The sequence below is a fragment of the Takifugu flavidus genome, chromosome 20, assembly GCF_003711565.1.
Source record: "Takifugu flavidus isolate HTHZ2018 chromosome 20, ASM371156v2, whole genome shotgun sequence".
NCBI lineage: Eukaryota > Metazoa > Chordata > Actinopteri > Tetraodontiformes > Tetraodontidae > Takifugu > Takifugu flavidus.
Window position 1 is genome coordinate 2,667,810 of NC_079539.1, and position 11,479 is coordinate 2,679,288.

General features: G+C 46.8%; 1 protein-coding gene across 2 annotated transcripts; it reads right to left on the reverse strand.

Moving 5' to 3' along the window:
- Nucleotides 1-2,517: 2,517 nt before the first annotated feature.
- LOC130517211 (metal transporter CNNM3) lies at nucleotides 2,518-10,343 on the reverse strand. Of its 2 annotated transcripts, none has more exons than XM_057018965.1 (11): nucleotides 9,632-10,343; nucleotides 9,225-9,559; nucleotides 8,978-9,154; nucleotides 8,125-8,282; nucleotides 7,672-7,815; nucleotides 7,441-7,599; nucleotides 7,019-7,188; nucleotides 6,451-6,547; nucleotides 6,019-6,149; nucleotides 5,776-5,902; nucleotides 2,518-4,740 (listed from the first exon to the last, which is right to left on the reverse strand). In XM_057018965.1, the coding sequence occupies exons 1-11, from the start codon at nucleotides 10,325-10,327 to the stop codon at nucleotides 4,691-4,693; spliced, it is 2,244 nt and encodes a 747-aa protein (XP_056874945.1). In that variant the 5' UTR covers nucleotides 10,328-10,343; the 3' UTR covers nucleotides 2,518-4,690. The 2 variants fall into 2 exon arrangements, with proteins under 2 accessions (XP_056874945.1, XP_056874946.1); XM_057018966.1 differs by having other exon boundaries at nucleotides 2,518-5,583.
- Between the last annotated feature and the right edge of the window lie 1,136 nt (nucleotides 10,344-11,479).

Consider the following 11,479-nt stretch of genomic DNA (forward strand, 5'->3'; position numbering starts at 1 on the left):
TGAAAATAGGTTCCAGTTGGTTCAGCTTTAAAAGAGAGATTTTGGCACGGCTGATCCTGGGGGGACCTTCGAGGAGCGCTTCCACTAATGAGGCCCCGCGTGCACGTCTAAGCAGATGCACAGTGTGTAATATCATAACGCGGGGCAGCTTCGCTCCACCGGCCCCGAGGTGAGATGTCAGCTCCGGAACGCTTTAACGAGGGGCGACAGCTCGCTGCTGCAGCTAAACAGAACAAGTCAGTCACGCTGTTTTCCAGCGGGAATGAAAATGGCGTGAAATCGGATCAGACTCGGATTTTGCACAGTATTGATGGAATGTAGGTTCCATCTGGATTCCACACGTTTCTCCACCGGAGAATAATATTTAGATTTTTATGTAGTAATAAATTAATAACCTAATGGATAAAGGAGGGGTAATTAGCAGCTGTTAGCATGCTGGCTAAAGCAAAAAGATTAATAACATCCTGTTGTAGCTGCTGCATCTCATCTGCTATGTTTTGCTGTTGGTATTCTCCTTTTCCCCCCAAATGTGTAACACAAGTCTATTTTGGTTCAACAACTGGAAATATTCAAATCATGCATGGATGGATTAGCATGTAGATGTTAGTGGTGTTTATCTGAGCGCTGCTCTGCTTCACTCAGGGGACGAGAGAGCTGCTCTGACTTTGTCATCTTCATGAAACAAAGATGTTTGGGATTGTGGGGCGATCGTCGATGCAAATGCCTGAAATAAAGATCTGTTGCAGACATTTGGACATTTACTGCACTGCGTTTACACAGCAAACACAGTACTAAGCATTCATCCTGGAACGCTTGCTGACTTCCCATCATGCCTTTCTGTCAGCTCCGGGCCAGCGTGAGTCCACCACAGCCATGTGAGCGATATAATATTTGACCGGCCGATGTGCTAAATGAAGCAGGATTATGCCACAAACTCCACTACTGTCCTGCAGTAATCAGTCCCAACTGACCCCAATGACCCCTCGCATGCGCACGTGTGCGAGTGTGTGTGTGTGTGTGTGTGTGTGTGCGCGAGAGAGCCGTCATGCTAAAGAAGAAACAAATGCATGAAACCATCACAAGCCTGCTAGAGCCTGTGTGACTGACTCTGAAAGGATCAGGAATGCCGAGTCGGGCTGTCGAGCTTCCCAAGCTGGATGGATCCAACTGTGGCAGGAGGGAGAGGAATGAGAGGAAAGCAGGAGAAAACAGGGAGCCTGACTGGGAAGGATCCGGCGTCAGCAATAGGAAGCATGATCCTGCTGTGCTGCGGCTATATTTAGCTTCTGTTGCCATGTGCTGCGAACGTACGCTGCAGACGCTCCGCACACCCTCCACATTCGGCCTCTGACTCATGTCAGTGTTGACTTTCCTCGTCGTTATTTACTGACGGAGCAAGCGTGTGAGCGCACATGCGTGTGACATGCGTGTGACACGCATGTGCGCTTCCAGAGGGGGGTGACAGACGCGTGTGATGTCATCGACCTCAAAGGCTCGACTGCAACACCTGAATTCTTGCCCGCCCGCCTCGACCGGCCGCCACGTGCAGCACACGCGTGTTGTTGTCCAGGCAGCAGCGAGGACAGACGCCGTCTCCGCGTCCTGGTCTCTTTCCCGTCCGGCTCCTCTTCTTCAGCTCTTGACCTCTTCAGACTCTGTCCTCCTCATTAAAGATCCCTCCGTTAGCCGCTGGAGGCAGCCGTGCACTGCGGAGCTCAGCACACAATCAGTCCAGAAACAGGAAAAAAAACACCTCAACATGGAAACACACTTAAGCCGAACCAATGAGAGGACAGCAGCGTCCAAACTCGCGTCCCCGATTGGCCGACTTAATAGTGAACTGATATTTAGGTCACATGTCACAGGGGGATATCACTGCAGAGCTAAAATGTCAACAAATCATTTATTCTTCTGGTTTACACACATCATGAAACACTTGGATGATATTAATATTCATTCATCACCGAAAGACAAATACCATGAATAACACTTTTTATTATTCTTAAATTAAGGTTGTTTTTTTTTTAACTTTACAATAAGGGTCACATTGGCATTAGTTCGTATTTAGTTCAGGTTAAAAAAAAACAATTTCAACCCTTTAAATTAGTCAACACTTCTCATTATATGTGCACAACCATTTGATTATTGGTATTATCACAAAAATGTGAACAAACCTATAAATTATTCGGTCGTGAATTCATTAAAACCTGCCATAAAACAAATCAACAAAGCTAAAGAAAAACCAGGGCTGTACTCTTAACCGATACTGATTTGGTTTTACAACAAACTCACATGTCCCCTTTTACCTAACCACCCAGGAAGTCATTAAGGACACATAAATATGCAAGGAAGATGATACAAACTAAACATTCTTGTACCGAATAATCGTGCATGAAAAAATAATGGACTATGGCGCCATCTGGTGGCCTGATATGGAAACACAACCCCAAATATAAACGAGGGGTGTGTGTGTGCGTGTGTGCGTGTGTGTGTGGTGGGGGGGACACAAAATAACACTTTTAGAACAAGATTGAGTTTATTTCCTAAGAAATCTAATTACTGAAAGTGTTAAATGCAACAAGTTCCAATGCACCCAAAACTGGCGGCATTCTCAAAATAACACAATAAAATCAAATGTAGAATTCTATACAAATGCAACCTAGACAAAAAGGAAATGTTTAAACAGGTCTGGTTGAACACATGTGGTAACAGCTTTGTACCTGAAATCTGAGCTTGATCGCCTACAAACTACGTCCTGAAGTGACGTTCTATCAAAGAATCAGATATTTACACACACTTCTCTACCAAAGGGGGACAAAGTGATGATTATTTTTTTCCATTCAGGCTTCCGTCCATGAAAATGCAGGTAAAACAGAAGTAAACAGCTACAAACTCTACTCAGAATCAAAGGAATAAAGAGGGAATCGAATACAGACACACGGAAGACCAAAGCTAACATGATGCAGTTCGGGACTTTTAAAGTTTATTTGCTGACTGGACGAGCACTTCCCAGTCCACGTGCACGTGTGAGTATTGCCTTAAAATTGACCTGAAAAATTCTTTTCGAGGAGTATTTTGATCCTGCCAACACCGAGGGAGACGCCGTGCCATCACAGGGTGTCATTTCAAGGTATTCCCACATGTTTACACTCACACATGCAACGGTGACAATGAGGCTTATAGATCTTTTAAGTTATTCAACAAACGGTGAAGTCATGTGAAGACCGGAGGCTAAACTAACACAACTGAAACACGTACACAAAGGTTTGGGCTGAGTTTGTAATTACCGGTATGTACAAATTAACTCTAAATTGTGGCACCCGCAAAAGTAAGCAGGTGTGACCATGTGAAGGGAATGTTAACTGGTAACTAGCGGCTTGAAAAAAAAAAGGTTAAAGTACAATTAAACCCTAACCAGTAGTTATGTCGCCCCCTGCTGGACTGATGAGACATTGCGAATGTGTCTGCATCCACTCAGTATTAAATAAATCCCACAGTCCCAAACAAACGCATTATTCCTCCTGTTTATTTGATTATTTTTTAAAAAATCAATTACAAATCATGGGGAATTTGGGCAAAAACAAAAATCCAGAAATTCAAACACTGGCAATTTAGGTGAGCAATGTTCTCAAACCTCAAACGCGGGGCTCTTTTTATTCCTGCAGTCTCCTAAAAAGTCTGGTTCTGAATTGAAAATCGGGAAACGTCTGTGTGTTTGACACCAACTGGTTTATGAAGGAAGACCTGTTTTAGCCACTGCAGTATTCCTGCACACACTCTGCCTGCACAATTATCAGGCGTAGTTCCCAGACTGGCTGCCAGTTCCTAGGCGACGCCTTCCTCACACAGTGGTGACGTCGTACAAGAAAAGCCTGACTTTTCTGCAAAGCGATGCGCCAGCTCATACGTAGGTCACCTGAAGCCTGAAAGACTATAGAAGAATGATCTGGGCCCCTTCCTCACCTGACCTGAGAACCTGGGGGCCGAAAAGGAATCCCCAAACATGCGACCTGCCTAAATGTGCAGGCAGAGAACATCTGTGCAGTTTCACTCAAAATCACTCACCATCATCATCATCATTTCTGTCTTGTTTAAGTTCACTTGAGGTTTATAAGTCAATTTGGGAAAGAAACACTATCAATCCTGCTTTGGTCGAATACTGAATTACGCAACAAACCGTCAGAATCTGAAGCCGAGGGGACGGTTTCACAGCAGCATCAGCGTCCACATTTCCACTGGCTATCAATGAGCTAACTCGTCAGTCTGATTCATGCGTGAAATGGACGGATACGTGCACACGCGCGTGCGTGTGTGCGTGTGTGTGTGTGTGTGTGCAGACACACAACTTTGGCACACAGACGACCGTGAAGAGAGGAAATGCAGAATTTAGTACAAAAAGGCTGAACTTGGAAGAAAGGCACTGCCAAATCAAAATAATATTAATTTATAATGTATATACATAAATATATATATATATTTCAAAGTGTATAAAACAACATAAAATAATCTCGACGACAGCAGAGAGGAATGGGAGATGAGAACAGAAGAGGAGATCTACATTAGAGGCCAATGAAATCACGCTCACTCCAGTCTTGTCCGAAAACAACGTTCCAGCCTCGGATGATTCAGCATTCAGAGAGAAACTATGATCCCTACGGGGTTTCTGTCACAGCGGGGAGGCAGACCTGTGCTACCCATGAGCCTCCTCTTCTGTGGAGCTCTCCTGGGCTCTACTGCCACCTGTGGAACCCGACCAATGAGAGGAGAGATGATGATGTCACCACGGCACAGCGGGATCCACAAGACAAACGACGGGAAATGAGCAAAAAAAGACGGCACAGAAGAGAGAAAGAACCACCATTAGGACGGTTTCTGACGCACTTTGAAGAGTGAAACTTGATTTATCTGCATTTCTCTATCGCCCAGCACGAGAAAATCAAGCGTTTTCTCATTTTAAAAACTCAACTCCAGTAGTTTCGGAAGTCTCAGGACTTCATCCGAACCCTGCAGGAATAAAAGGTTTCTGCTCCAGAAGTAATTAAAATACATACAAAATTCCCCTGACATGTAAAAGCATTTAAAATCCAATTTACTGTATGAAAAAAGAATCTAATCCTGATGAAAACAGCTGGGATCAGCAATTAAATTCCTGATATTAGTGCTGGAACTGAGGTTTGCAGATTGGAGAGCCAACTGTGCTTCTTCCATCACTTTTGTGCCATCTTGTCTATTTTTGTCCAGGATATTTAGTGGAGGACGAAATCTCCGAGGGAGAGTTTAAGAGCGGAATCAACAGTCTGGAAGATGGAGGGTGTCACAGACAACGAGGGCAAGAGTCAGAAGTGCCACACAAACACACCTTCACACGCTCCGATTCAAGATTCAAGACGCACCCACACAGATTTTACAAGGCTGAAAGCGGTCGCCGTCGGAGGAGGACGGAGGGGGGAGCGTTATTCACAGACGAGTGCGTGTGTGGGGGTCGTTCCCCGTGCGTGTGGGTGTGAGTGCGCTGCACGCCATGCAAAACAGACTAACAGTAGTTCTCAATGGAATCAAAGAATGAAAAGTTTACAGGGAACTCTGGGCACGGAAGGCACGCAAGGAGGGAAAAGAAAGAGAAAGAGAAGATTATTTTAATTCGGCTGGAGACAAACATGGAAAAACAGGTATCAAAAACAGCACAAAGTCTTAAGGAGGGGTTTTTTTGGTGTCATTAGTGAGGAGTGGGGGCGGCGGAGCCCTGAGGTCAGACGGCGTGCGGAGCAAAGCTACCTTGTGTGGTGTTTTTGTCGTTGAGGAGCTTGGTCTGACTGTTGGGGAGGATTTTAATCTCAGGAGGATCTGGACTCTGACCAACCCGGGATGCCATGAGAGCGTTCAGATACTGCAGACGCGTAACCTGCCGTTCAAACAGGAAGTGACCAGTTAGAGACGCTTTCAATCCAGGCGAGAAAACTTTCAGCATTCGTGGAGAAAATAAAACCATTGTTGATGCCACATTTGATGCCAACGCACCCGTATGATCTGCAGGTCGGTGAGCGCTCGGACGGTGTAGTCGGGACAGTAGCTGGACGGGCTTGTCGCCTCAGCTGAATCGAAGGGATCCCTGGGAGAGTGACGCTGGCTAGACACTGGAGACTGGTGCACTATAAACACAGGCACAGAGACACCAGTCAACATCTTAACAATGGACACAAACAATTCAAAAGGCTTCATGCTATTTATAATGTGCAACTAAGAGCAAGCAAGGCAAAATTCACCATAAACTGATTAGAAAATCGTGTGCTCTACTTCTTGGTTTACAGGTCTTCGGACTTTCTACTTTCAGCCAATTATGATTTTTATATTCGCCACGTCAATCACGATATTCCACTTCCATTCCAGCACCAAACTCTGAATATTACTCAGATCTGAAAAACCTGCCGTGTCTGCAGTTCCTACACTCACCAGAAGAGGGCAGTGTCAGCGCAGACACGCCGTAGTAGGTAAACGCTCCATTCTCAAACTTCAGGCCTTCCTTCCCGATTTCCACCTCCACACGGCCCTGAAGACAAAAATATAGTTTATTTAGATGTGATATTCCCCAAATCTTCGAAACAGTGCACTATTTCTTGATGATAGTCAGAAGAATTGGTGTTTTTTTCCATTGCTGCATTAAGTGCATTCTGGGATTTGTAGTGTTAGATGTATCAGGTCAATTTCCTTCCTAAGTAAATATGACGCCATTTCATGTAATGTGTGGTACTGTATGATGGAACACTTGTAGTGAATGAACCCTTATTTGCAGCAGGGTCACAACATGTGCTTCAACAGTTATATTTTAATCACCGAGGGATTAAAGTGTGAAGTTACTTAGCAAGCTTCAAGATACGGACAGTTGGCAAATTAAAGAAACTCAAAACTTGTCAGCAAAAAGGGTTTATGCTTCTTCTTATACTACAACACACAGCTGTCGGACATTAATAATTTACTGTGTAAATATCACATTTACAAAAAAAAAAAAAGAAATGCAAACCTGTAGCAGCAGGATGAAATAGTCCACAGGGTGGTTCCGCGTGTACAGATAGTGGCTGGCGCTCAGGCGGTTGTTTTGGTCAAAATGCACTTCCTGGTTGACACTGGGGTGACGCAAAAGGTGAAAGAGCACCTTCTCAGACACGCGCAGAGGGCTGAAGTGTTCCACTTCTATCAGGGGGGAGAGGTCAAAGGTCAGAGGTCAGTGCAGCTCAGGATTAGACATGTGAGGATGGCAGCCTCAGTCAAGAATACAGTCAAATCTGCTGTGTGACAGCAACACAATCATTATACACGGTGTTAAAGTGTGACTCATTTAACACACACACACACACACACACACACACAACACACACACACACACACACACACACACACACACACACACACCACACACACACACACACACACACACACACACACCTCTGGACAGGAAGCGGTGGGTAGCCAGCAGGAGCTGCGGTGATGTACGAATCTTGGGTTCTCCTTCGGGAGGCTTGAACAGAGAAAACTCCTCATGGGAGCTTCGAGGCTCCAGAGGGATCTCCAAGGCGGTGAGGGGGCGCTTCACCTTCCTGTCCACTGCAGGAGGTGGAGGAAAAATTCAATAAACACACAAGTTGCCTGAACAACGCTCGATTTCTAGAGACGTACAGTAGCCGTCAGACTCGTCCAGGATCTCAGCTTTGATGATCTCCTCGATGACGTCCTCCAAGGTGACCAGACCCAGCACCTCATAGAAAGGATCGCCCTCCCCCTCGTTGTTCACCTTCTGGACGATGGCCATGTGTGAGTTGCCTGGAGAGAAGGAGAAGATGACCAGAGGTTCATTTATGAAGAGAATACCTCAAAATATCATCATGAAACTCCAACATCATCCAGGAAGCTGCATCCCTACACGACCGTCTCCAATTGTTACCACATGGACAGTTACCGTGGTAACGAGCTTTTCTATTGTTTGAACAGAACAGTTTAATCGATCACTGATTTAACAGCCCATCAGCCTGAAAGAGGGACGGCGCCTCCTGTCAAGAAGCTTTACATAAAAAACAAGCGGATTTAAAAGAACTGGTTCAACCCATAAAAAGGCCTCTGACGCAGCTGCACCTTTCTTGAACTCCTCCAACATGGCGTCCAGCTTTGTGTCGTTGAAGACAAAGTGCAGCGGGTGGTTGTAGAACTTGGTGATGGTGGTCATGGGGGTGCAGTCGTCTGGGTCCACCAGAGCCAAATCTTTCACATAGAGGATCTCCACGATGTTGGACCTGCGGCGTTAATAAGTGGACACAAGTGAGCACTGAATATACAGTATAACCCGGTCAGTGGGCACTGAGGCGTGCACGCACGCACGCACGTGTGTGAGCGTGTGTCTCCACCTTTTATTTATGACCGAAGCAATAAATGAAACCAGAGGGTGATTAAACAATAACAGCTTATTTTCCTGCCAAACTATTCTAAACACACTGACTGGTGTGTGTGTGTGTGTGTACATTTCTGCAACACACACACATTGTTTCAGGACTGCATTTTCCTCTTTTCTTGTTCATACGTGCCTCTACTGCTGACGCAAACACAGCAGCTCATTGAAAATCAAGTCTTCCTATGACCCCCCCAGTTAAAAGAACTGCTGTCGTCAAATGAACAAGATTTTTGCTCAATCCCGTCTGTTTCGGTACAAGATTCCAGCCAACAACGACTGTGTTAGTTGTACTGTCAGGGCTCTCCATATTAGGCTCAACCTTCTGTTAAAATCAAAGAAACATGGAGCCTGACCCCAAAAGTGGTGGAGAAAAAGTCCTAAAAATGGGGAAAAATGTTACAAAATGGCAAAAAAGGCACTTAAAAACATGTGGAACAGCCACAGAGGAGTAAAAAGCACCAAAAAAATACCAAAAAGGTACAAACTTTTCCACAATCAGCCGGCAAAATCTTCTAAAAGGAGGAAAATGTTTGGTCTCACCTCTCCTCCTCATAGATGGGCACCCTGGTGTAGCCGCTCTGCATGATCTCAGACATGGTGGAGAAGTCCAGGACGACCGAGCTGGGCAGCATGAAGCAGTCCTTCAGTGGCGTCAGGATGTCCTCCACCGTCTTGGTCCGCAGCATCCCGCGGCTGAACTCCTCCTTCACAAACTCGCTGCACAACACGACAACGCGCCACTCAGACACCTCAGAGACCTCCAACCCACCAGCACGCTCCTTCTTACCTGTAAGGGTCATTGACGCTGGTGCGGATCATCTCCATGGCCCTCTCCCTGATCCCACAGCTGCTGATGTCCCTCCTCAGAGCCAGGTCCAGGATCAGGCCAAGGGGGCAGGACAGGGGACAGGTGAGCACCATGCAAACCTGGGCCAGCCAGGTCAAAGCTGGAGCGATCTGAAACCCATAACCTGAGCACAGGATGTGGGGAGCCAGCTCGGCCAGGAGGAAGATCAGGATCCCGCTCGTGAAAGCTGCTGACACCACAGAGCTCAGCACCCGGTAGAGGAAGATGCCCAGGACTGAGTGACCCACGGCGCACAGGAACAGCAGGGAACACGCCTGGCGTGGGCAGGAAGTACACGATGGAATCAAGAAGAACAGAGAGCACTTCCCTCTCACCGGGTAACTCACCAAGAAGTTTCCTCTCCTCCTGACCGGCTCCAGGCGCTTGGCCACCCGCTTCTCCTCCTCGGATCCACAGCTGTGGAGGACGTAGAGCTCCACGGGGTCGAGCCAAAGGAGGCTCAGGTTCACCGTCCTCAGCACGCCGCAGACCGTTAGAAACAACACGATCAGGACGGCCAGACCCCACGGTGGGATATAGTCAGCGGGCAGACCCCTGTCGGTGTTCACCCGCAGTCTGTCCGGGCCCACAGATGCCCACCTGCCCCCGCTGGACACGCACAGGTGGTAGAAGGTCTGCTCGCCGTCCGAGATGCTCGATTGTCTGACCTGCACCGTTATCAGCCCGCTGTAGAGCTCATCCTTGGCGAACTCCCCCGTCACCTGGAAAACGGACTCGTTGCGTCTGGTCTCCTCTAGACACGGGTCTGGGGTATCCCCGACAGCCCCCGCCGCTCCGCCAGCTGCCCCTGCGAACGCCACCCACGGCCAGCTTCCATTCAGATCAGTCCCGATGAGACGAATCTTGAACGTGGCTCCTACTGGCGCCGAGATGATCCGATCAGTCATGCACACCCGGCCCGGCGGGTCTTCCAGTCGCAGCCCCAGAACCCGTGGGGCTTCCTCGCTGCAGGCGCCGTACCTGGTCCAGCAGAGCAACAATATCATCAACAAGAAACGTAGACCTGCCAAGCTGGCCACCATATTGGATTTGGTCAGGCTGCTGCGCGGATCATGTGACTCAAGCCCTGCAGCGGCCCCGCCCACTCGGGCTGAGCTAGCCAAACAAAATCAAACCTGCAACTGAGCTGCGTGGCGGCCATTTTGGCTCTCCGTGGACAGGCGGAGCTCTGACACGAGCGTTCATTTTGGGGCTTGATTCACATGTTTTTATTTCACCGCCCCCATGAAGGCAGCGAATTGGAATCAGCCTGCAGAGCCAGAGCCAGTAAAACCTAAAAACAACAAGTCGGAGTCACGCCTCCATATTGGCTTGATTTCGTAACGAGGCAGCCGCAACCAACAGCCATCCATCGAATTCATGCTCGTTTTTAATATTTGCAGAGAAACAGGAACTCCTGGTGATATTTTTGTGTTTTATTGTGACACCGTAACAGAAATGCAAACAAGAGGAACAAATGATAATAAATGTAATAATGTAAAACTCCATACTGCACATACAGGTGCAATATTTCTTCCAGATTCGCAGACCCATTTATAGAAAAGTGATGTTAGATTGACAGGAGACATCTGCTGTTACCTCTATCTGGGGAGGTTTATTGCTATATGTTATTAGTGAGGGTCAGTGAAACTTTCTGGTGTTATTACTGTAAACAGTTTCAATTGGTTTTATAACAAAAATAATAAAAATTGCAGCTTGGCTGGTTGTGCAGGAGACGTTGAATGTTTACTGATGTAAAGTAAAGCTAATTAAAGCAGAAAAAGGTGTAAATTAATGCTGTGCATACTGTATAGAATTGTATTAAGAATGAAAGTTAGCAAAAAGATGAGCTTTCTGTTTGTAATAATCTATCCCTCTATCTTCTCTCAACTGCTGGTGGTTCCTGTTGTGGGGGGGACAAATAGCTTAAAATCAGCTTTCGAAGTGCTCCTCTGCATTCCATTCAACAATCCCCTTGTGAATGATACACAGTGGAAAAATCACTAACCTGAGAGGCCTGCACCAGAAAATATTTAACCTTCCCACGACTAATCATCATTTCACCGGCAGAGGCTTAGAAACAACACTACAGGAGTTGCTGATAAACCATGCCCCCCCTCACTGGTACCAAGACAGAAAAATGTCTGGACAATAAAAATGGCTTTGCTGGTGGAGCCAGCGGTGGAATTTCAATA

Coding starts and splice junctions, on each gene's coding strand:
- LOC130517211 (XM_057018965.1), bottom strand. CDS start 10,327: ATGGTGGCCAGCTTGGCAGGTCTACGTTTCTTGTTGATGATATTGTTG. Junction 8,283..8,977: donor CCCATCTATGAGGAGGAGAG/GTGAGACCAAAC, acceptor TTAACGCCGCAG/GTCCAACATCGTGGAGATCC. Junction 5,903..6,018: donor CCGACCTGCAGATCATACGG/GTGCGTTGGCAT, acceptor TTTGAACGGCAG/GTTACGCGTCTGCAGTATCT.